This window comes from Lutra lutra, chromosome 11, assembly GCF_902655055.1.
Source record: "Lutra lutra chromosome 11, mLutLut1.2, whole genome shotgun sequence".
Classification (NCBI taxonomy): domain Eukaryota; kingdom Metazoa; phylum Chordata; class Mammalia; order Carnivora; family Mustelidae; genus Lutra; species Lutra lutra.
In genome coordinates this window covers 65,720,573-65,747,285 of record NC_062288.1, presented here as the reverse complement: position 1 = coordinate 65,747,285, position 26,713 = coordinate 65,720,573, and the positions used below count along the sequence as shown (strand labels likewise).

Genomic DNA, 26,713 nt, shown 5'->3' with positions numbered 1-26,713 from the left:
ACCAGAGTCTGGGTAGGAACTGCTACAGCCCCATTTTAAAGGCAAGGACACTGAGTTTTAGGGAAGTTAAATATCTCACTCAAGGTAAACACATAGCTATGAATCAGCAGCGGCCAGATTTGAACCTCAGCCACGGGCATCAAACCCAAGCCTTAAACCATTTTATTATTCTGTCTCCTACGGATCTCTCTACCTACTCCCTGCAGCTTCTGCAGTAAAACAACCGCAAAACAGCAAAATGACTGAGTAGTTGTGGGAAGGACCTAATTTCAACGTTGGTCCTTATTTTTCATATAATGTCAGTAATGTCACTTACCTCATGAGCCTTCCTTTGTTTATCCATAACACGGTAATAATGCTTTGGGTCCTGCTATTCTCACAGCATCGTATTGTACTGAGGAAATTCATGCTGGGAAGCTCCAAACAAAAAGTTTTATATATGACCTGAGTGAGATGATTGCTACCGCAGGTGAGGTGGTAGAGAAGAAATAACAAGGACCATGACCTGGACCTGGATTTGAATTTGTCACATGAGCAGGACTTTTCTGACCCTCAAGCATCTCATCTACAAGCTGCCAGGGAGCACTGAGAGAAAAGACACGTCAGAGTCCAAGTACAGTGGCTCTCTGCACTGACCCAGGCAGGAGGGCCTCTTACCTGCCTTCAGCAGATAGAGCTGCTGAAGACACAGTAGATGAGTGGGTTGATGGCACTGTTCAAGGCTGGGAGGTTCTGAATGATCACAGAGGCATAGAAGAGTTCCTCGGTGTCCGGAAGAAGACTGAAATTGTCCAGTATGTCGAAGAAGAAGTATGGACTCCAACAGCAGATGAAGGCTGGGGAAAGATAGCCATGAGCACCGTAGCTGACCACAGCTGGGGGGGTAGCTTTCAGTGGTGGCCCCAAGTGGAGCTCCAAATAGGTTCCTTAGCATCTGCGATCTCTCAGAAATATTTAGAACTGTTGTGTGTTAACATCCATGTCATGTTTACTCACATGCAAGCACACACACATATGCATGTGTACATGTCCCACAGATAACGTTGCTAGAGTTGAGTGAATTTGTAAACAGAGGGTTTGATTTGACCCCTGTTGTGAGTCTTTGTGGAAAGGTCGGGAACTGCTCAGCATGGCCTCAGCTTCTCATCCCACATAATGTGGAAGGAAAACCAGCAAAACTCTTTGGAGACTCTATGAGAAAAAACCCCAGAAGAACAGGAAGAATTTTGACCAGTAGTGACTCCTGGTCTTGGTGTATGGCAGGGGGAAAGGTGGTGCCTAACGTTTTCAAAGCACAATCTGTATTCATCACCATGTTCTTAATTTTCTTTTCCATTTGTTAGTCTGCCACTCCAGAAAAGAGCTGCACTCTACCCCTCTCCAAGTCAATCAATGTGTGTGAGCCCCTGATTCTATTAGTCTCCAAATCCTGAGAGGAAATGGGTGGTATATGGGGAGATCCAGAGTATGATAGTGAATTTTATGGGTCACCTTGACTGGGTCAGGGGTGCCCAGATATTTGGTGAAACATTATTTCTGGGTGTTTCTGGATGAGACGAACATTTGAATTGGTGGACTAAGAAAAGCAGACCACCCTCTTCGATGTGGATGGGCCCCCTTCAATGACCAGAAGGCTTGAATAGAACAAAAGCTGAGGGAAAGAGGATTCATGCTGTCTGCTGGACTACCTTCTGGCTGGGACATTGTTCTCCTGCCGTCCTTCACACTCAGACTGAACTACACTATCGGCTCTCCGGGGTCTGCAGACCCTGGGATTTCTCAGCTCCATGATCATGTGAGCCAATTCCTTATAATAATTCTTTTTACATATATGTCCATCTCTGGAGAACTGGACTATTACCCACACGCACCAACGTGAACAGTCTTGGCGCTGACTAGACAGGGATGTGCCCTTTTCTGCTTTCTTGCTACATCCTCTCCAGCCTCCCTCTCCCCCTTCTCACCCATAGGACTTCTCCTCAGAGAAGTCAGGCTTCCTTTGCCATCTCCTCGCAGGGGCCAACTTTCCTCTGTAACTGACTGGTGCGTGTTTATTCCCCAGGCCTTGGCAATGGATTAAAGAGGAGCAATTGAAACACAAAGACCACGGAGCACTCTAGGCACCAGTGGGTAAGCCTAGTGTTGGCTTAGAATAGTGGTTCTGGGGTATGATGGAGCAAAATTGCCTTTTGGGGGCATTTTGAAAAAAAATGTGTGTGTTTATGTATGTACGTGTGTGGGGTTGGTGGAGATCTGGTTTGCCCAGGGATACGAGTCCTGCTGTCTGGGGCAGTCCCATACATCCTTTGAAGGCCCAAGTGGACATTTATGTAGCTGGGAGCTCTGCTTATAATTACCCCGGTCTGGAAACCTAACTCTATTCTATATATGAACACAACTGTCTTTTTAAAAATAGTGAATTTTCCAGAAATGTAATTCCTTTGCAGAGGGAGGAAAGATTACTTTCTTTAATTTGGAACTTCAGCAGGATTTATTTACCTGTTCAGAAAATCAAGTCCTTGACAGCAATGCTGCTTTATTTTCACATCTTCATGAAAACACACCTGTACTGATTTTCCTTTGTATCTGTTACTACATCTAGCTGCCTACTTCATTCTTCTTCTAGGGCAGCCATAGCCAAGTATTTACATATTGAAATCTGCTGCTTTATTATACATTATTTCCTCTCTAGTCCTCCTTTGTGTCATTACATATTGATCTTGGAAGACATCTTAGGTAGATAGTGTTAATTATGCATTTCATCGCATGATGGTAAAGGAGCATCACAGAATAACTGTCATAGGAAGGGCTGGTTTGGTCTGTCCGGGCTGTTAACACTGGCTGACCATCTGGGGTCCTCTCTGCTCCCCGATGAAAGGACCCCCAGGGCCTAGCAGATGGTTCTTGATTACAAATAATTACGTTGGCTCTGGAACACATGTCTAACATTTATCTCCAGACTCAACATCCAGGGGATGAGTATCTCCTTTTCTGTCTTGGAAGGCAAGAGAATCTTGGTGCTACTTGGTTGGCTGCTGGGGAAGGACTGACTATGAGCCCCAGTGCTTGTATCTGCTCTGGCCCCAGCTCTGCTTGCACTGCTGTTCTGGGCCTCTATTCTACTGGCTGAGTCCCACTGCACCTATTCTGTTTGGCATTTTGCAACAGCTTCTCGGAAAGGTGAAATTGCCTGTTTTGGTGATCTGACATGCAGTTAACACGAGAGGTGTGAGGCTTTCTCAGGGCTCCCAGGAGCTGCAAGTGGGGTACGGAGGGGAAGAGGAGGACTGGAGACCCTAGTGTATGTGGGATTCTATTTCAGTTTTTGGTGACAATAGTGCAAGCGGCGCAAAGGCAAAAATCATTGGTCTCATGGAATTAAACCAGTAGGGGGAACAGACAATAAGCAGATCAATAGATATAATATTCAGAAAGAAAGGGGAATAGGAAGAAAAATACAGCGGGGCAAAGACTAGAGGAGGGCTATTTAAGACTTATGAAGGAGGCCTGGCTGAGGAGGGAGCACTGTTGGGAAACAAAATGATGTGAGGAGGGAGCCAGGCCATCCGGAGACAGAGTATTTTAGGTGTTGGAAACAGCACGTGGTCCCCCAGGTGCAAACAAGTGGACATTTTAAAGAAATAGCAAGAAGACCAATGCAACCAGGATAGAATGAGCATGGAGGAGAGCACTGGGAGGAGAGGAAAGAAGAGAAGATGGAGATCTGGCTGAGGGATAGATCACACGTGGTAGAACTGTAGGGTTTTATTCCAAAGTAATGGGAAGCCAGAGGTGGGTTTGCAGGATAGTGATGTTACCTGATTTATAGTCTTGAAAGATCACATTGGTTGTTTTGTAGAAAAGGAATAAAGAGAAGAATAGGTATAATGTTCTAGGCAGAAAGTGGTGGAAACTTAGACTAAGACAGGAGTTGTACAGATAGTGAGGACTGGTTGGGTTTGGGAGCTATTTTGCAGGTAGAACCTTCAGGACTTGCTGCTGTATGAGTTATGTGGGATGTCAAAGGAATAGAATAAAGACAGATAGATGACCCTTAAGTTTTTGGTATAGACACTGGGTGAAAGATGGTGTCATTTACTGAAACAGGGACAACTGGGGGAGGAGTTACTTCGTGTAGGGGAGGAGAACATGATGAGACTTTTGGTTTGACATGCTGACTATGACAAGCTTACTAGAAACACAAATCAAGATCTCAAGTAAAAATCTTAAATAGGATTTCTAAGCAAAGGAAGTGTTCTAAGAAAGAGAAATTGATTACACGTTGCTTACAAGTCAAGATGAAGATTGGGAATTGACACTGGCCTTTTTAGACGTCGTGATGACATTGATGAAGGTGGTTTTAGGAGCGACTGGAGAGAAAGCAGATAGAAACAGGCTCCAGAAAATGAGAGGTAGAGCATGGAGGAGTTGTACTAGAAGAGAAACTGATGAAGGGGGTCTGTTTTGAGGAGTTCACTGAGGGTCCTCCTGCACAGTTAAGGGGAGCTCCAGCAATCATTCTGGGTTTAGAAAGAAGCAGTGCCAGTTTATTCATATGAACAGGAGAAAAGACCGAGCACACTGTAGAAAGGCAGATAGGTCGATGAATGTGAAGGTGGGAGGATGAGGGAGTTCTATTCTGATATTACATTTTCTTAGTGAAATATGATGCGAGGTCTTTAGCTAAGGGAGCGTAAGGGGGAGGAGGCTTTGAAGGTTTGAGAATAGCAAATCTATCTACACCAATCTGACACATATCATGTGCTCTAAAAATACCTTTTTTTCCTAAGATGAAGTGATGTTATGGGTCTTCAGAGTAGAGAGAACGGGGAGAGAGTAATGAGGCCATGACAGAGGGATTTGTAGTGACCCTGTAATTAAATATCCAGAAGAAATGGAATGCCACTTCTGCTTTTTTTGCTCATAAGCTTCAGCCTTAGGAGAGAATATGTCTCAGAGAAGGCAGCTGGGTCACCTGGGTGAATGTGAGCATCATTCAGCCCGTTATGACTTAATCAACTTTCTCCCAATTATCTACCCCATGGTCTTGGTGGACAACTCTATTCATAAAGGGAAGGATCGGGAACCGCTGTCTGCCCTTGAAGGAGACACGGATGGACTGCTAAATTCCACAGATTCTTCTCCACTCAGACAAAGGTAGAGTGCCTGCAGACACCTTCCTTTCTTATGGGACCACCCCCCCACCCCCCCAGCCCGGCCCCCCAGCTCCTGGGACAAGCTTGCTTTTGGAATGTTCACACACAAGGAGGGACTTTGCTTACCCAGAATGATGACAATGCTATACTTGATGGCTTTGATTTTTGCCTTTGAGATGAGCCCTCCGTGGTAACTGGTGCACAGCTTTCCATCTGGAGATACAGAAGGGGAAATGGTGAAACGGGGTAGTGTTTGTGCCAATAGGAACATCACAGGTTAGATCCACAGCTATCATGGGGCCACTTAGATCCTGTTCACCTCTGCCCCGGAGGACACCCTTGGATATTTTCAGAGTCAAGATGGCTTTGGGCTGGATGCTGGTGACAGCTCAGGTTGCAGCTTAATATAAAATGTAAATGCACTGGGACATCCAGACTCTCTCCAGAGTCTTGGCTGAATGCCCTGAGTCAGCTGAAGCTGGAATTAGCCTTGTGACCTGGAATTAGCCAGGGGATGATGCTAAGCTACCCATCTGGTCACTTCTGCAACTTAGGGTGAAGCCATTTTCTTAGAATGGTTACCCCAGACTAACTCGTTCATCTAACTCAGAAAATCCACTCTCAACAAAACCTCAAACCAGGGATACGAGAAACAAAGCAAAGCAAAACAAAACAAAAAACCTCTCTCAAGTAGGATCCTGGATATATAATTTAATTCTATGTGGGCTGTTGTTTGATGGTAAACACACGAAGGATAAATATAAGAATCTATTAGTATCCAAGCTTGATGAAGGCAGGGACTATGTTTTCTTCATTGCTGTATCCTCTAAACTTCGTGAGTAATTAATAAATATTTGTTGAATCAATGAATACAAACCTCTCTCTAGTTAAGAAGCAGTGGTAAAATAAAAGTTGATTAGGGTGTACAGAATTTAGAGGGATAGCTCTCAGTAAAGAAGTAAATCGGTGTGAAGTAAATCAGTGTGAAGATGGTACACTTGGGAATGGAGATGTTGGATGCAGGGTCCTCTACCCCTGCAGAAGTGTTTTTACTGTCAGAGCTTCCGTCAGGCAGTATGGCGCCTTTGTGAAAATTGGGAAAAGATGCCCTTCCTGTGGATGCCCTCAACCTTGCCCCAGCACACCCTCAGCGAGGGAAGCATTGATGGGATGCCAATCCCATGCACCGCTAGCCGGATGCCGCTGACTGGAGCTCAATGAGCAGGACCCTAGTGGTGGCCCATGTCAAAGGCCTACCGGGGCACCTGTCGTATGGAGTTGTACACTAGAGGCCAGCTGCTGTGCTAGGTTGTCCTCACTACAGTGTTCCGATTCCACGTTTTTATTTTAATTTATTAAAATAAATTATTTTATTTTAATTTTAATTAATTTTAATTAAAGAGATTTATTTTAATCCTATGGAAACTGATCTGAAATTTACCTTGGCACTATTATTCTAGACCCTCTCCAGTCTAATCCAGCCCAATCCAACCAACATGGCACGTCTGCCAAGAGATAAGACTGAACAGAAGAGGCTGAGATAGAGTTCCTGTTCTCTAGGAGGTTCCAGTCCAGCAGGAAAGGTTGCACACTGTGCAAAGAAGAGAGAGAGGAAAACCAGCTGTGAGGGAGAGAGCCATCCCCCGCTACCCTGCGGGGGAGGCTGCAGGGCAGATGGAGAGAATCCAGAGGTAGAGCTGGGGCTGTGTGGGAGTGAGATTGGGAGAGACCAGCAAAGCAGCTGGAGCGTCCTCAGCCAGGACATGGAAACCAGAAAATGTCAGATGCATCTGGACCATGGGGGAGTCACCTCACTTGGCTGGAGCCTAAAAAAGGACGTTGGTTTTCAGGGTGGGGAGGAGAACTGAGGCAGAAGTGGAAAGACCTAGAAGGTACTCCCAGGGAGTCTGGGCTGAATTTCGGAGGCAACCGCCAACCACTGAAGCTTCTGAGTCTTTTCCCAGTGTGAACATGTATTCACTGGAGAGGACAAATGGTTATCAGGAAGAATAGGAAGAAACGTTTATGTGCAATAAGCTGAAATGCTAATTAGAACTGGTTTTTTATTTCTTAATGTATACCTTATGAGGCCACTCTTAGGTACTACTAGGATTTCAAATTATTCCATGCATTTCACAGAACCACAAGACTTCAGTCTCTTAAGGAAGCAAAAACCCTTCAGAAGCATTGATAGCTGCGGTTCTAAGCTGTGGGCAATATTGCCCCCGAGGGCTACATTTGCCAATGTTTGGACACATTTTGGGTTGTCTCAGTGTGCTGGGGGGTTGCTATTGGCATCTAGTGTGGAGAGGCCAGGAATGCTGCTAAACATCCTTAGAGGCACAGGACAGTGAAACAGAATTATCTAGTCCCAAACACCAATAGTGTCAAGGTGAAAAAAAACCCTGATTTCCACAGTGGTCTCCTGGGAAGGATATGGGCTCCAAGGTCAGACCTGAATATACCCTCCAGCTCTACCAAACTCCACCTGTGTAACCTTAGGCAGCTACGAACTGTTTCCAGCCTCAGTCTCCCAATTTAAAAAATGAGGCATAAAACACCAAATTCAAGAGGCTTTTTGAAAGGGGCAGAGGAAGAGAATCTTTCAAGCAGACTCTCTGCTGGGCGTGGAGCCCCATGTAGGGCTGGATCCCGTGATCCATCCCACAACCCTGAGATCATAGCCAAGAGTTGGATGCTTAAGTGACTGAGCCACCCAGACACCCTGCACCAAACTCAGAGTTTTGAAGATTAAAAAAAAAAAAATGTATTTAAGATGCCAAGTCCCATGCTGAGAATGTCAATTCCCTTATTAATTGGAATGAATAAAGTTTTAATAGTATTTCAGGATGAACATGAACTGCCTTTATGGAAGTGAACAGAGGTATTACTACATTTAGAGAGTCTATTATACACTGTTGTTATCTGGATATAGGAATTATATACATACAAAAGTTCTCCCAGAAGGATTTTACCCATGGGAGGCAAGTCAGAAATACAGCCGACCAAATTATATCCATTCACAATATCCCCATCGGCTGGCCTAACAGCTGCCTCCGAAACAATACAGTTCTGAAAAGTTGGTTGGTTTTTCAGAAAAGTTCTTGAGAATGAAATTTGTGCTCTGAAATCTTTTTAAAATGGAACCTCGAGGTACTTTCCGCAGGGCAACTGGGTGACAATATAATCAACTACCTGCCCTTTGATCTCCCAATGAGATCCGTGAAAGGCTTCTTTAATCTGACCACTTGAGGAAATGCAAAGCCTCTAGCTTCTAAAGATGGCTCTTCAAGGGAACTGAGCTCCCAAATGCCAGTAATTCTCCTTTATTGGGAGATAAAAGGATTATTTCCACCCAGGCCTTGGCACTGAGCTACAGCAAAAAACGGTTAAATCCAGCCATCCCTGCACATTGGTAGCTGGGGCCGCCTTGAGGCAACTGGTCCATTAGATTCAGGACTGGAAGCTGTATCCTGCCTCAGGCAGTCTCAGTTCCCGGATGCATCTTTGTGGGGGGGGGGGGGCACACTGTCCATCTAGTCTCCAAGGGACCACTTCCTGCCCCACCCTTCCTGCCCCTTGCAGAGCCATTGGGAATCCATTGTTTTCCTGAACAGACCACCTGAAGAGGGAGCAATTGGTATCTTGGGATTTTAAAATGAGACAGAATTTATTCCTGGCGGGAGGGGATTGTTCCATCTCTGGGTTTATAATGAGTGCAGGAGATTGGTTTGTAACAAGGAAATCTACCTGGGGATGTTTTAAAACAAATGTTTTTTTTCACACGTTGGGAAGTCTATGTATTTCCGATTGACTTTAAGAATGTAAATGTTTTTAATAGTCATGCCCAAATCGTAAAATTCTTAAAATTTGAAATTTTTTATTTCCAATCATTGATGGCCTGTTTATTTATAAATATAGCCTCAGGATTAAATATTTCTAGTGCATTTTTGCACTAAATTTTGACCACTACTTTCCCTTGTTTTGTTTTTGGTTTTTTTTTTGGACCCTCTAACAAACCAGAGGTCATAGCTAGATATGAGGAGGTATGACCTAATTTAGCTACCTCAAGCCTTTTCTGTTCCTCAGCTCCTTAACTCAGGGGGAACCAGGAAGCCTGGCAGACCTAAAATAATTGTGGCTGGGACAAGGGAGCGGTCCACCAAGCCTTTTCTTCTCAGCAGGGTGTAGTCATATGACAAAGCTCTACCTATGGGAATATGGGAAGAATCCATGGACACTATTCTCAGGCCTGGCTCAGACAAACCACCGAGTGATCCTCCTCTCTCTTGTGTCCCTACCCCTGAATGTAGGATGTCGATGCTGAGAGAGACACCTTATAGCCATCTGTTCAGTGAGGCAGAATCTTCATCTGCTTGAGTTCCTGAATGACTATGTGGAGCAGGGCCCTTCCCTTTGACTTTGTCGATTGGACTTTAATTAAATAAGAAACAAAGTTTCTTGTTAAGCTACTGTCTTTGGGGGGTTTCTTTGGTAGAGCAACTAGTGTTTCCTTAACTGAAGCAGAAATTGGTATCTCATATGCAATGCTATTATAACAAAAATCTAAAACATGTAGCATTGGCCTGTGGGCTGGCAGCAGGAGGCAAGGAAACTGATATTGGAAGCTGGGACACTAGAGATCCATTTCATAGAACCATCACATACGATGCCTAGGAAGTCAAATTGTGTACCTACTGAGCCTGGAGCCCATAGAACAGGCCTGGTTCAGCAGTCAGAGCTCTCCAGAAAATGGAACCAACAGGAAATACATAGAGATATACATAAAAGGAAATGTATTATAGGAATTAACTCACAAAATTATGGAGGCTGGGAAGTCCCACAGTTTGCTCTTTCTAAGCTGGAGAACCAGGAAAGCTGGTGGTATAATTAAGTCTAAGTATAAATCATGAGAACGAAGGAAGATGTTTGTGTAAGTCTGAACACAATGGCTGGAGACTCAGGCAGTCTGGTCCTAGCCTGAGGCCCAAGGAACAGGAGAGCTGATGTCCAAGGGCAAGAGAAAATGCATGTCCCAGCTCAAGCAAATTTACCCTTCCTTTGTCTTTTTGTTCTATTCGCCTTCAGCAGATTGCATGATGCCTACCACATTGGTGAAAACACCTTTATTTAGTCTACAGATTCAAATGCTTCTAGAAATGTCTTCCAGACACACCCAGAAATAGTGTTTTGCCAGCTACCTTGGCATCCCTTAGCCCATTCAAGTTGACACATAAAATTAACAATCACAGTTGGTAAATGGAATGTTAATAGTGTGTGTTGATTGCTACCGCTATGTTTAGCAAGGTATTAGAAAAAAGAGATGAGCTCAGACAAGAGTTTGTTGGTTTATGAACAAAAATCACAGGAACTTAAAGTCTTAAAATATGAGATCTCATGGAATTGCAAGTGTCCATTGCTTCTGGCCCCTGATATTAACAGATACATCCACCACATCCTTTGCATGACCTGGTGCAAATTGAAAATGTGAGTGGAGCATTAAAGCAAATGTGTACACCTTCTAAGTGTGCAAGTCTTATACCAGTGGAGCTGACCTTGGTCCCTAAATTAAGTTTGAGAGGTTTTAACCAACAAAGACCCATTCAGAATCATTCCTGAGGCAAAGATGAGACTAAGAATGTGGCCTCCCTACTAGTGTTTCAGATGGCTTCAACCTAGCCTCCATTAAGTTAAAGATAGGGATGGTATATGGAAGCAAAGACACAAGTCGGATATGAGAATTCTATTAAGAAAAACTTTTTGGACATGGTCACTGGCACATGAAACTGACTAAAAGCAAATGGACCAGAAGCCTACTACATGTTTGAGGAATGATACTGCCAAATAAACTCTGAGCTCTATATCTTTTTCAACACTTTGAGAGATCGGATGTTAACATTTTTACTAATCCTGTGGGTAGAAAATTGCATCTGAGGTTTAAATGTGCAACTACTTGATCATCAATGAGGTTGAGAATCTTAGTTTTGGCCATTCCTTTTGTCCCTTCTGTGAAATGTCTGTTTGTGTATTGCTCATTTTTTTCTTTTTATCTCTTGTTGTTGTTGTATATGTTTTTTAAAATTGAAGCATAATCAGCATATAATTTTATAGTAGTTTCAGGTGAACAACATATTTATTCAACAATTATATCCATTACTCAGTGCTCACCATGCTAAGTGTGGTCACTGTCTGTCACCATACAACCTTATCACAATATCATTACTATTATTATTTTTAAGTTTTATTTTATTTTTTTTCAGTGTTCTAAAATTCATTGTTTATGCATCACACTCAGTGCTCCATGCAATATGTGCCTTCCATAATACCCACCACCAGGCTCACCCAATCCCCCAAACTGCTCCCCTCCAAAACCCTCAGTTTGTTTCTCAGAGTCCACAGTCTCTCATGGTTTGCCTCCACCTCTGATTTCCCTCAACTCACTTCTCCTCTCCATCTCCCAATGTCCTCCGTGTTATTCCTTATGCTCCCCAAGTAAGTGAAACCATATGATAATTGACTTTCTCTGCTTGACTTATTTCACGCAGCATAATCTCCTCCAGTCCCGTCCATGTTGATACAAAAATTGGGTTTTCATCCTTTCTGATGGAGGCATCATACTCCATAGTATATATGGACCATATCTTCTTTATCCATTCGTCTGTGGAAGGAAATCTTGGTTCTTTCCACCGTTTGGCGACTATGGCCATTGCTGCTATGAAGACTGGAGTACAGATGGCCCTTCTTTTCACTACATCTGTATCTTTGGGGTAAATACCCAGTAGTGCAATTGCAGGGTCATAAGGTAGCTCTATTTTTAATTTCTTAAGGAGTCTCCACACTGTTTTCCAAAGAGGCTATCACAATATTACTAATTACATTGCCTATGCTGTACTTTTCATCTCCATGACTTACTTATTCTATTCAACTTTTTAAAAAATTCTTTTTTAAATTGGTTTTTAGGAGTTCTTCCTATATTCTGAATACTAATCTTTTCCCAGGTCTGTGTGTTGCAAATACCTTCTCCCACTTTATACTTGACTTTTTAGATATTAACAGAGCCAAATTTATCTATCATTTCTTTTATGAGTTAACATAAATTATGTTGGATCTTGTTGATCTACGTTCAACTTGTTTAAGAAGATCCAACATAATTTATGCTAACTGGGATATGACGTTGGGATATCTTATCCCAATGTCATAAAGGTATCACCATACATTTTCTTTTAAAAGTTTTATATGGGGGCGCCTGCGTGGCTCAGTCGTTGGGCCTCTGCCTTCGGCTCTGGTCGTGGTCTCAATGTCCTGGGATTGGCTCCTGCTCGGCGGGAGGCCTGCTTTCCCTCTCCTTAGTCCCCCTGCTTGTGTTCCCTCTCTAGCTGCGTCTCTCTCTCTGTCAAATATATAAATAAATAAAATCTTCAAAAAAAAATAGAAGTTTTATATGTTGTGAACATAAGGAAACAGGAGTCAGCAAGGCTTGAAGGGGGCGCTCACAGGCACGTACCACTCCCCGCAGCCTGCCTAACCAACAGAAGAACCACTTGGAGAAGGGAGGGCAGTTTTCACAGGAGTATTTGTCTCTTGCCTTTAAGAAAAGCAAGGAGGATCCCGCCTGCCTCAGCACCAAAGCACCAACCACCGCCTGATGCCAGTGAGAAACCGCCGCCACCCGGAACTCTTCGTTCTCCAGTGACCTTTTGTTCGGAGCAGCCCACCCCAGTTCCTCCTAAAACCTAATAAAGCTCACCTTCCCTTTGTCTCTTTGGACTTGCCTAAGGTTCGCCCCAGCTTGCTTGTCCCGAATTGCAATTTCTCTGCCGTTCATGAATAAATTCATTTTCTACATAAATAAAATTGCTCTTTGCTCTGCTTGCAGTTAACAAAATTTCAGTCTCCAAGACTCCTGGAATTTGTTTTTGCTTATAAATTGAGGTAAAGAACCAGTTTTATTTCTTTCCCTAGGGTCTTCTGACATATATCAAGTTTTTGTATATATGTAGGTTCTGTTTTGAGGTTGTTTCATTTTCTATTTGTGTACTGTATTGTCTCAATACCATACTCTCTTAATCACTCTGACTTTATGATAGATTTTAATATTGAATACAGTAAACCTCCTCTACTTTTGTTCTAGTTCTCTAGGAGTGTCTTCTTGGCTATTCTTGGCTCTTGGAATTCCCGCATATATTTTAAATTGGTCTGTCAAGCTCAATAAAATGTCCCATTTTAATTTTGACAGGAACTGCATTGATCTGTAGATTGTTTGGGAGAACCGACATCGTCAAGCTATTGAATCTTACTATCCATGAACTTGTTATAAGCTTCATTTACTTATATCTATTTCTTTTATGAAGTTCTTTGTCTTTTACTAAATGCCATTCTACATAGAGAAGCCATTTTGCCTGCGTTTACTGATGAAGAAAGGTGCTGAGGGCAGTTAAGGGGCTTATCTTAAATCATTTAGCTAGAAATGAATAGGACTCTAACCCAGTTCCCAATCCAAAGCTTTCTTCCCCACCTCATTCTGCCTCATTTGATTTGAAACATGCAATTTGAATGTGGCGTGGATCGTGTCCCGTCTCCTAAACCACAATGGCCAGACGCAGTCATACACAGGTTTGCAAACCCTATGGCTGCACTTCCTGCCTCTTCTGTCCCTATGTAGTTAAATGCTCTATTTTACAGAATTAGATTCCCCTGGGCATCAAAAACATGCCTGTTCAGGAAAGATAACTTACAAGATTGAAAAATCTCATCTCCTGTACCTCTTGCCTTCCGCCCTTGTTTGTGGGAAAGTATTTAGATCATTTATTAAATAGTTCTTTTTCTTTTCTTTCTGTCCACCTTTGAGGGAGAGAAAATAGACTTATTTGCTGGTAAGAGGAGTGGTTCATAAAAGAATGAGAGCTTGAATTTTGCAGCCTGTATTTACACCGTGTGCTTCTGTTCACACTAATCATGGCCGATGTCCCCTCGTTGATGAGCGATAATCCTGGCAGGCTAGCACCACTGGAGATCTATTTACCAGGCAACACCATAAGCTGCCTAGTTGTAATAACAAATAGGAAATCAGGTGAGTTCCGTTTATGAATCAGATACAGAGAGTATATGGGCTTTTGACACTACTATCTGCCCCTCATTCTAGAAGGGGCTCACTGGTGTTAATATGGACAACTAAAAAAAAAAAATAGGGGTAATGTAGATGTAGACTGGTATTAAAGAATAAAAATTGACTGTAGCCATTTCCACTTTGGGGAGGGTAATGGCATATTGTATCTCTATGTGGCTTTGGACTATTTCAGAAACTGGAGGACAGGGCTAAGCCAGTAGTTTAGGGACTAGGAAATCTAGTAGCAGGGAGATATGGGGGACTCTGGAGACAGACAGAGCCCAACCACAGTGGTGAAAGGCCTGCTAGAAAAGGGTGGGGGGCAGCTGATAGGAAGTGGAAAACTTTCATCCCCTCAAACCTACAGCAACATTTGCTCTATTTACTCTTGGGGGTGATAAACTCAAAGAAACTGATGTGGATCCCATGCTTGCTGGGCCAGGAGCAGAGGGAACAGAAGAGCGCTCCGTGGCAGGTAGGTGAATGTGACAGCTCTGGGCAGGAGGGAGCTCAGGACATACCAACCTCCTGGAACTGGAAAGAAGCATAGGACAGGGGTTTAAACCAAGCTGATTTAAATCTGTAAGTACAGGAAGACCTTAGCCTACCGAGATAAAATCGGGCCCTTGACCAGTAGTGGCCACCTTTTAGATTTTAAAGACTTCAAATCAAAACACTTCAGGGGCTGGGATCTGAATAGCAATCTGAAGGCTAAACTCTGGAGGGAGTGGGGTGGAAGAGAAGCCACGCCAAAAAGCCAGGGTTTGGGTTTTTTAACTAAAAAAAAAAAAAAAATTTTTTTTTTCACTTTGAACTCCTTTTTTTTTTTTTCCAGCCATGTACCCATGTACCACTCCCCTTCTGCAGTGTCCTTCCTTCTGAAAGGCAGCCTGATACTGGGGAGAAAACATAGGCTTTCTGGTCAATTGTATGGGCTGTCCTCCATTTGTAAGAGAGAGATTAATAATGCGCCTTGCAGCGTCATGCACAGATTCAAGAAGATGTAGTATGGAAAGAACTTAGTGAAGTGGCTGACAGGAGGTGCTCTGTCTGTTCCTCTGTCTTGTCAGCTTGTGTTGATAGACCATGTAAACAAATGCATCATGGCTGGACCATATATAGAAACAGAACCCCTGACCCACATTCTGCAGCCACCAGGCCAGGGAATTCCCAACCCATTACCTGTAGTGACCAGACCAGAAGGCCAAGCTACCATGTATAGGTCAAACGTGTAGCCAGTCTGACCTGTATCTCTCTCCCCCTGTCCAGTAAGATCCATAACAATCTACCCCAAATGGTCAACACTCAGTTAATGACTGACAGCTTCTTTAGTTTTTGTCTCCACTTTCAACTTAACCCCAACCAGAGCTAGCCAAGTATATACCCGTCACCAACCACATGGGATTCCATGCTTCTACCTGGCCTGCCTGCAGCTTCCCATGCCAACAGCCACCAGCCAGGGCACCTCTGAATTCTTCCCTTTCTCCACTATAAAGCCTTTCCACTCCTCTGCTTGCTTTTGAGTCTCTGCCCAAACAGAAGGCATGGTGCCTGACTCCCTTGCAATGCCTCTTTTGTGAGCTCTGGATAAACGATGTTTGTCTGTTCTCATTTGGTTGGACTTCAATTATTTCTTCAGTGTCTTCCCCCCGCCCCCGATTCTGCCTCTGTATGGACTATGGGTTTGCATTCTCCCCTAATGCATATGCTGAGGCTCTAATCCCCAATGTGATGGTCCTTAGAGATGGGACCTGTGGGAGGTGATCAGAGTTAGATGAGGTCATGGGCATGGAGCCCTCATGATGGGATTAGTGCCCTTATAAGAAGAGACACCAGAGCCTGTGCTCTTTCTCTCTCAATCTCCCCTCACCCCCATATGAGGACACAACAAGAGGGAAGGGGCAGCCATCTACAAGCCAAGAACAGCACTCTCACCAGGAATAGAATCAACCAGCACCTTGATGTTGGACTTCCCAGCCTCTAGAACTGTGATAAAATAAATTTCTGTTGTTGAAGCCACTCAGTCTAAGGCACTTTGTTACGTCAGCATGAACAGATGAAGACGTCCCCCTTTTTACTTTTTTCCCCTTCAAACCCAATGCTCTGGACCTTCCCAAACCCGCTGGTCCCACCACACTTGATCTGTCCACCATCAAATCAGGGTCATGTAGTCTAAGTAACAGTTTCATCAGTATATGCTTGTATAGTGCACATTACTCAATCCAGGTTACAAATGCACTGCTCCTAGGCTCTCCTAGAGACAGTACCTTAGTGAAAAAGGACTGATTCCATGTGTGAATTTCAGGCATCACAGAAAGCTCACAAGGGACTTATCTGTGGGCAGGCAGAGGCATTTTTTGTTATCTGTTATATCAACCTCCGGGAACTTCCTTATTGCTGGTAGCTTCTAGATCCTACCTATGTATCAGGACACATCTTATCTTGGTCATTACCCATTCCCTGAGAATATAGGTTTTGAATGTTTAGGGATTTATCAGTTTAAGATATATCTCTATATCTATCTATCTATTCATCTATCTATCCAGCGTACTATCACCTGTATATGCACATGCATATTCTAATACTTATTATATATTCATATATTTTTAAAAGTGATATCATTTAACTTTCTCCTTCTTAGTCTAATACATAATAAACATCTTTTTATTGCAATGAGTATATTACATAATACTTTTTACAGCTGTCGCATTTCCTTGTCTATATAATTAAACTCGATCCCTCATTACAGGTACAGGCAGAACTTTTCCCATTTTTTCCTGATTATAAACAATGATTCTTATGTTTTCTTTCCTTTCTCTCTCTTTCATTTAAATCATTAAAAAAAGTTTATTTCCTTGTGGCACATGAGGTAGGACTGTAGCTCTATTTATTTCCAAATAAACTGTCTCAATGACACTAATTACTGAATGATCTCTACTACGTTATCAATCCAAAACACTTTATCCTCCCCTAAATTCCCAAGGTTTCCTTTAGAGTTTCTGTTCTATTCTCCTCCTCTTGTAATTCTTTGATAGAGATACCCTAGTTCAACAATTATAGTATTTAATGTATCTATTTCATGCCTGATAGAGGAAGGATGTCTTCCTCCATTTTTTTTTTTCAGACAAATATGCTGACCTTTAGCCAGAGCCACTGATGATGAATAAAATGAATGCATTTGTGTTCATTCTTTCTGCTTGCTCTTGTTCTTCTAGAAAAACCAGGGTGCAAGACTAGACTGGAGGGAGGGAGTCTGTGTGGAGGACCTGCATGGAGACCAGAAGGGGTTACAAGTTGAATGATAGGTGTTTCATGGGTGTCACATTTCCAAGCAGCCTGCACACACCTCGGGGTTGCTCTTGTCAATCATGGTGGGAGTCAGCAGCCTCTAACTGTGCCTCCCGCTGGAGGAGAGGTTGCCAAACCTGGGTGCACACTAAAATCATCCAAAGAAGGGCGCCTGGGTGGCTCAGTGGGTTAAAGCCTCTGCCTTTGGCTCAGGTCATGATCTCAGGGTCCTGGGATCGAACCCCGCATCAGGCTCTCTGCTCAGCAGGCAGCCTGCTTCCCTCTCTCTCTCTCTCTGCCTGCCTCTCTGCCTACTTGTGATCTCTGTCTGTCAAATAAATAAATAAAATCTTAAAAAAAAAATCATTCAAAGAGCTTTTCCAAAGTAACAATGCCAGACCTCACTCCAAGCGGAGTGAATCAGAACCTCTCAGGCAGCGGTCTCCTGGCATTTGGTGCATTTGAGAATCTCCCCAGGCAGTGCTCTGGGGCAGCCAGAGCTGAGACCCTACATGGGGGCCTAGAGGCTTTCTCTAGTCTGAAAGTGTGCTATGGATTTATTTGGCATCCCCAGGCCTGGTACTGCTGCTGACATGTGGCGGACACAGCAGAACTGAACTGAATTCAGATAAGAACAGCCAGCCTTACACGTCTCTCCCAATTTACCTAGAGAAGGGACACAGATGATTAGTGCCCGCTTGGGAATCCTTAAGACTTTCCCTCCATCACACTGGGAGAAGTAGCTTCGAGAGGGAGGAAAATGAGCAAGGTCTTGGTCCGATAAAGGTGTTTGTTTGCTCACAGTTTGAAAAGAGGAGGGTGTCAAGACCATTTAGGCTTTCTCCTTATTTTAACCTCGTGAAGGCCAGAGAGGTTAAATGACTTTTCAAGGTGGCCCAGCTCTCAGTGGCACACCTGGAACAGAAACCAGCCCTTTTGTACTCCGGGCATCCGCATTATAGCCTGCTGTCCTCATGTGAGGGCGTGCGGGTATGTGTGTATATGTGTATATGTGTATGCATAAGTGTGTAAGTGTGCATGTGAGAGACTGTGAAAGGGTGCATTTGTGCATGTGGATACCAGGAACAGGAGGAGGTGGGGAGTCTGAGCAGATAACTAGTGGCATTTAATAAGTAGAAAGCCAGGAGTCCTCAGCCCTCTGTTTCCGGCATGTGGGTCACTGTGTTCTCTCTGGGTTGGTCTCCAGCAGGTGCGGCAGCATTGGACTGGGTGGCAGGGTAGGCCTCCAGGTCCCAGCGCCCGCAGTGTGGGAGGGGCTCTGCACTAAGGTTTACTGATGCAGAATTTGGGGAAGGGCTATAGTGGGTGTTCTTGTGCTCATTCTGGGGTGAGATGGTGTGTTGGGAAAGCATTGACCATGCTTTGCCTGGATTAGGGTCCAGGACTGTCCTGTGGATGGACAGCCGTTTTCTCCATCTGTAAATTCAAGTCAAGTAGAAATGTCTATGCCCATGCATCACTGAATGTGTGCTCCTTGGGCAGACCTCTGTACACCCCAGTGTCCTCCATGGTGTTCTCTTTGCCAGGCCTAAGAAACCAGGGGGACCTTTGGATCCTGGCACCCAAAGTCTCCTCTTCCTTCTTGAGTCTTCAGGGAGGCCACATGGAGGGGACAGCCCCTACCAGGAGAGGCTTTGTTGGGTGTGATCAGCTGGCTGGGTCCTGATGGAAGAGTGCAGGCTGGTTGAATTCAGGCAAAGCCTGAGCTCTTATTTACTGGACAAAAACCACTGAAGAAGGAAAATTATTTAAGAGCCAGGTAATGCCAGTTAGACACTTACCTGCGTAGTTGGAGATCACTGTCTCATGGACTTTGCTTTTCATCCAAATGGTTCGGATCACAATGGCATAGATGACACTGTGGAAAGGACCAGAGGTAATATTAACATGGCTGGTGGGTTCCTACTGTCAGGACACAGAAAGACCACTCTAGTTCTCTGAGTGTGAGGTAAGGAGGGAGGTTGCTCTAAACCATGCCTGGTCCCTATCCTGGCTGATTATAGAATCCCTGCATGTCACAGCTACCACTTCTTTTTTTTTTTTTTTTAACTGAAGAGGATAGAACATGGTGAAGTGAAATGGTTTCTCCAAGATAACTCAGATGGTTAGAGGTAGAGCTGAGATTAGAATCCAAACTCAGTATTTGGGATCAGAAAGATTTGTATTTGTATCTAGCTCTACTACTTGCTGCTTGTATAACCTTGACCTTAGACACTCTTTAATATGGCCCCATGACTCCTGCCTCTGGTATGCATGCCTTTGTGAGATCCCCTTCCCTTAACTGTGGGAACTGTGACTTGCTTCTAATCCATGCATTGGGCTGAAGGTGATAAATGTCTGGGATCATGTAAGATTTATGCTTGTCTTGCTAGTGCCTCTCTCTGTTGCTGCCATGAGTCCTACAGCCCCAGAAAATTAATTCTGCCAAGAACCCACGGGAGCCTGAAAGAAGACCCTTCCCTGTTGAGCCTCTGGTGATAGCCCAGCCCTGGCAGACACCTTGATGGCTGCCTTGCTTCAGCGGAGGTGAGCCATGCCCCATTAAGCCATGTCTGACTCCTGACACACAACACTGGAGATAATAAACATATGTTGTTTTAAGTCATGGTTTCAGGATAATTTGTTACCCAGCAATAGATAAGCAATCTACTAACTGATACAGGTTGAATGTTTGCTGCGTCTCCACCCCTAAGTTTACATGTTGAAATGTTAATGACTGTGGTGATAGGTAGGAGGTGGAACATATGGATGATTAGGTCGTGATACAGCCCTGATGAATGGGGTTAGTGCTCTTATAAAAGACACCCCACAGAGCTCCCTAGCCTCCTCTACCATGTGAGGACCCAGGAGAAGTCTGCTGCTCAGAAGAGAGCTGTCACCAGACTCTGACCATGCAGGAACCCTGTTCTTGGACTTCCAGCCTCTAGCACTCCAAGAACTGAAGTTCTGTTGTTTACAAACCACCCAATCTGTAATATTTTGTTACAGAAGCCTGAACAGACTAAGGCACTGGGCCTCTGTTGACACTAAAATGGAGTTAATAACACAAACACATTTTTGGGGATGGATCGAATGTGACAACATTGAAAATGCCAAGCACAGCACTTGGAAATTAGCAGAGACTCAATAAATGTCATTTTCTTTCCCCTCTTTCTTCCCCTTTTTTTCAAATATGATCACACCTACTGTAGCATGAAATAATTTATGCCTAACAGGAAAACAAAGTATTAATGACTCAAAAGCATCAGGAAATTTTGTATCTTTTGTTCCCTTTGATCAGTTGTTTGATGCTTCCAATATGTTAAGAACCTCAACTAAAGGGGCGCCTGGGTGGCTCAGTGGGTTAAGCCGCTGCCTTCGGCTCAGGTCATGATCTCAGGGTCCTGGGATCGAGTCCCGCATCGGGCTCTCTGCTCAGCAGGGAGCCTGCTTCCCTTCCTCTCTCTCTGCCTGCCTCTCTGCCTCCTTGTGATCTCTGTCTGTCAAATAAATAAATAAAATCTTAAAAAAAAAAAAAAAAAGAACCTCAACTAAAAACTTTGGGACAAAGCATTGCTTTACTTTAGAATGGCACACATTTCTCTCCTGAGATTTACTGGTTAAAATAAAATCAGAACTCTGGTCTGCAGTGGCTGATAAAGCGCTATTGTTTTTAATGATCTTTAGAATATAACTTAATTAATGACTGTGTTAAAAATCTTCTGCTCCTTTTTGTTTTTCCCATTCTTGCTTAGTGAACCCCTCTGAGTGCTCCAGGTGTGCTTGCAGCCTTTTTGGAACATCCCCAGTCCTTCTCATATACCTGCCCAGGGATTTTTCTGGAATTTGTGTGTCTACATTATAGAAGAAATGAGGAAAAATTACTTGTGAGTCTATTCTTTACCTTAAGTTGGACATTTGTTATAGCAGAGAAACTTTTTCCCCACGTAAATGAAATACAAGGAAAGGTTACAACCACCATGGAACATTAATTATGTATTACAGTTGCAACCCCAGTGCTAAATCAATCAATAATTCAATTATTTATTGGCCATGAGCCATATACACAATGGAAAATTGAGGAAGGTCTTATGTGTTAGGGGTTTGGGCCTAAGTCATCTCTGCCTCATCTCCTAAGGACCCTTTAGGCAAGTGGAAAGCAACTCCTAATTAGTAGGGTGTCCCTTTATGACCCAAATCAGGCCATTGCTCAAAGCGGAGCGGTTATGCATCAGAGAAATCTCTGAATTATATTCATCTCCTTCTTCTTCGTTGTTCCTTTCATCAGCAAGTTCTGTGGTCTGTCCCTTCAAAATGTCTCCATGTCTCCATGATTTGTTCCTTCTTCTCCATTCATGCTCCTCAGCATCAGTCTAGATCCTTACAACCTCTTTCTTTTTCCCAAATATTTTTACGTTTTATTTTTATTGTGGTAAAATAAACATAACAAAATTTACCATTTTAACCACTTTTAACTGCATGGTTTGGCAGCATGAAGTACATTCACACTGTTGTATAACAGCCCCCACTATCCATCTCCAGAATTTTTCATCTTCCCCAACTGAAGCTCTGTACTCATTAAAAGTACGGCTTCATGAACGTTCATGGCATCTTCATACAGGGACAGACTAATTTCTGTATGATTCCACTTTCAGTATGTGCGCTCCTGAAACAAGCACCCCTTATGACCTCTTGCCTGATTATTGTGATCTTCTAATGCCTCTGCTCAGCTACCATCTTGAATACCCGCACTGCCCTCAAGGTGGCGCTCTAGAACCCAGAGTCATTCTCTGGTTTAAAACTGCCCCATCTACAAGATGACATCCAGGCTCTTACACAGGGCATCCAAAGCCTCCCGCAATCTCCCTCTGTCTTCCTCACCTTTACCATCATCATCCTTCTTCCCTCCACCCCACTGTCTCTCAATGACCTTTCTCCATATCAGCAACAGGAGTGCCCAACAGGAGTGAGCTGACAAAACTGACCCCAACTCCATGCTTCATATGCAGTTGACTTTGGGTAAATCTGAGTTCCAGTGCCTTCTCTCTGTGTTTGCTTTGCTTTCTTGCTGAAATGCATTTTTAAGCCCATTCTCCATATATCACTTAGCTATGAAACCTTTCTGAGCAGTCCCTGTTCCTCAGTGATAACCGGCTCTCTCTTCCTTAGGGCCTCCATGCTGATCTAACATGGTTTACGTGGAGTCTTGTCTATGATGGTCATGTCCTAAAGATCAGCAGATCTATCCATAGCCCATTCTCCGAAATGGAGCTCAAAACAGATTCTCAAAACCAGAAACATCTCTACTGTTTTGGTTTAACTTCTTACATGTCTTCAATCTATTTCCACTCTCCCAACAAGAGCAAGGTTTCTTCAAGTTTCTGACAAATCTGAATACTGAAAGATCATCCAGATTGAAGAAAGTATCCCTTATCTGTAACTGGCTGCCTGAGTTCTTGATTTTATGGGACACTCTCTAGACACAGATCCATTTTCTCTCATTTCCTTTGTAGAGGCAGCTCGTGATGGGGGTTGCATGACAGCCCAAGCCAGAGAAAGACCTTGTAGGACTGCCTTAGAAGGATTCTTGAACCTGGTTCCTTAGTCCTGATTCTGAATTATGTGTAAGAAGCATCTAGGGAAGAGAACAAAACCTTTGCCCTTCCTGTGAGACACACCAGACAGTATTCCCCTCAGACTGTAAGTGCCCCAACCCCTGAAGGATTCAGCACAAGTCTGGGGACTTCATGGGTTACAGTCTTGGAGCCATAGACATTCAGAGCCAGAGGGGACCTAAGTCTCCATCTCTGCTTCCCATTTGGGGTCCGAGGATTGTGTCCAGTTATGCCCTGAAGGTCTCCTTAGAGGTCAAGCATAGGGAAGACAGGTAGGGTGAGTTGGTGTTTCACTGAACAAGACCCTTTTTTCTCTTCTCCTAGCAGGGGCATTAAGGGTAGTTGCTAGTCAAAAATATCTCTCTCATTAATTAATTCATTTCATTTTAGGTATTTGAGGACTCACTTTGTCCCAGGCACCTGTTGAGTCATTGTGGATACTGTGGTAGAAAATACAGAGTCCTAGCCCTCATAGAGCTCACATTACAATGTGGTAATACAAAACACATTTGTGGCAATAGGTAATAATAAAATGAGGACACAGTAATATATGCTTATAAAGAGGCAAAACACTATGAAGATAAAATGTAGGGTGAAACAAGAGTATATATTAGGGACTCTGACTTGTTCTGGGGGTCAGACTTCAGTTTTGAGAGATTCAGTGATTTGTCTGAGTTCACACAGCTAGAGGATGGGTCCTCTGACTTCAAGGGCTGTTAACCAACTTGTTAACAACCTTGTGTGTGTGGTTTTTTTTTTAAAGATTTAATTTATTTATTTGACAGACACAGAGGCAGGCAGGGGTGGGGGGGGGGAGCAGGCTCCCCGCTGAGCAGCTCAACCCCAGGACCCTGAGATCATGAACTGAGACAAAGGCAGAGGCTTTAACCCACTGAGCCACCCAGGCACCCCTGTTAACAACCTTGTTAAGAAGAGTGCCCAAGTTCCTCTGGGGGCTGTATTGGGTTACATATGCTATATATGGTTCTAGTTATTTCCTGAATGCCTTCTTTGATTCCTAGACCAGGTTAGCATCCCTGCTGTGGATCCCCTAGGGCTCTCTATTTACTCTACTACCACTCATCACAGTGTTGTAACTCCTTCCTTAATTGGCTGTCTTCTCTGTTATATAGGAATATTCTTAAATTCAGACAGCATGTGTGTCTAGTCATTTCTGTATCCCCCTTACTAGGTCCAGGGTCTCCCAGAGGGTGGGTGCCCTACAGGTATTTCTAGAAATAATGAATATATGGCAAAAGGCAAAATGTCAGGGACTCAACAGTGTCTCTGTATGTAGTTGGGTTTTGGGAGACATGAAGGCAAAACTAACTTGTAAAAACAGCTTGATACTTAAGAAACTAAAAAAATACACGAGAGTTCTGATATATACAGTCTATTGGCACCATGTTTAATGGGCTCCCAGACAGAGAAAGTCAAAGGGATGCCTTGGCTAACTCACTTGGTACCACTGAAATAACTGAGATTTCCTAATGGTCTTAGAAGAGTTCATTCTGATGACTTCGGTAGTTCAGATGAATTTACTGATGTCTGAAAACAGCAAGTTTGGACTGTTGGGTATCAGTTAGGATACTTTTTATAGCAACTTATAGAAAACTCCCGACTCAGATTGTTCTAAACAATTGGAATATTTCTTATCTCCCATAATCGCAACTTCAAAGGGCCAAAGATGAGCTTCAGAAATCTGCCTTTTCTCTTTTCTTTTCAGTGCAGGTGTCTCCCTGAGTCAACTGCAGCAGTTTCAGCTGTCAATCCTGGACACCTGTATCCAGAAGCAATATCCAGAAGATGAGAAGCTGTCCTTTCCTGGACTTGTTTCCTAAGAATGGGGAAATCTTTTCCAAAAGCTCTTCAGAAGACATTCCCTCACATCTCATTGGCTCGAATTGGTCACATGGCCATTCCCAAACCATTCACATACTGAGGGGAAGGGCTGCCATGAGTGCCTTATTGTGGAATGGATACTGGAAATCCAATCACAAATGTCTACCCTAACCTAGCAAATTAGTGAGAATGGCTTTTCAAAAGGTAACTCTTGCCACCCTTCAGGCAACACCATATGGTATGTCACTTCCTTTAATACTGTGATGGGTCATTCTCCTTGACCTTGGATCTCATGCCCAGGGACAGTGCTGGCCAGACCCCTGGGGCCTTTCATGCACCATGGCCTTAAACTCTACTGGGCTACACCAACCTTAGCATGGGACTTTCCCATAGTCTGATCTCCATTCTCCAAGCAAAATAAATGGATTTTTTTCCCATATAACATGAATCAATGCTCCATGACAAATGCGCTTTTTTCCCACTTATTCCTTTGCAATTGTTGGCCATGGATCTTTTATGCCTCTTTCTTTATGTCACAGAGATAAAAATGATAGAAGAATGAGAAATCAATTAAGTTACAAGAAAATAACCACAGCTAAAGTAAAGCAATTACACCAGGGCTAATAACCTACCCAGCAACAGTTAGACAGTTATGTTAAGTAAATTTTGAAATAATGGGAGTTATGTTGACCCAGAAAAACAATGTATTACCTTTATTGTCAGTCACTACGGTTTCAAGTGCTGGGAGCCTGATTTAATTAATGACAGAAGAGCTAAATCTTTATTCATACACAGCTCTCATGAGAGTTTGCCCCAGATAATGCAACTCTTCCTTCCTCTCTCCTTCCCTCCCTCTCTTTCATCCTCTCTCCCTTTTTCCCTTTCTCGCTTCCTTCTTCCCTTTCACATATATGGAGGATCTACCATCTTCCAGAAACTGACCTAGGTACTAAATAGCTAGAAATTTCCATCTCAGGTGTGTGTGTATCAGAGTGTCATGGTACCTCGGTCCTGGGATTGGTTCACCTTATCGGTCAAGCCTGCATTGTACATTTACTCCCACATTTATAGAGTGTGCATTAGGTACTGGATTTGGAATCCAGAAATTAAGAGACAAAGTTCTGTACTCAAGAGATACATCCGCACAAGCAAGCAGGGGTGACACTACCACAAAGTCTTCATGGCGGCAGGGACGAGCGGAGTTTGGAGGTTATGGGTGAACACCCAAGGCACTACTTGGCCTGGGACCTGCAGTGGCCACTCCGTGTGGAGTTGGTATGTGGAGTAAGATGTGAAGAATGTGACCTGGGTTTCCAGAAACAGAGCCGCAAGGCAGGGTGGGTGTGGAGGAGTGTTCAGGCGTAAGGAATGATGTGCATAATGGTAGAGGGGTGAAAAGAGAGAGGGGCATCCCTGTTATGGCTGTAGTAGTGGGTGAAGGAGAGAGCATCGGTAGCTCCCGGAAAAGAGCCAGGGACCTTTGAGAAAGAGAAAACATCTGTCTTATCAGATATTAAATGTATATAAAGCTATAATAATTAAAACAATATGGTATTGGTGGCAGAAAAGCCCCCAGCTTAGTTATTTGTGCATTCTCTGCTTTCTTCATTATGGCAATACCTATTAACTGAAAATAAAACTATTCAAAATGAAGAAGCAAGTGACAAACTAGGGACATGTTTGTAACATATAAAAAAAGAAAAAAG

The 26,713-nt window shown here is 43.5% G+C and overlaps 1 protein-coding gene across 2 annotated transcripts in view; it reads right to left on the bottom strand.

Moving 5' to 3' along the window:
- Positions 1 to 663: 663 nt before the first annotated feature.
- Positions 664 to 26,713, bottom strand: part of NPSR1 (neuropeptide S receptor 1) — a 151,347-nt gene continuing 125,297 nt past the window's right edge. For both annotated transcript variants that reach the window (XM_047695132.1, XM_047695133.1), the window contains 3 exons: positions 19,353 to 19,429; positions 5,283 to 5,369; positions 664 to 836 (listed from right to left, as the gene is read on the bottom strand). In XM_047695132.1, the coding sequence (XP_047551088.1) occupies positions 664 to 836; positions 5,283 to 5,369; positions 19,353 to 19,429 (337 nt within the window). The remainder of the gene's footprint in view (positions 837 to 5,282; positions 5,370 to 19,352; positions 19,430 to 26,713) is intronic.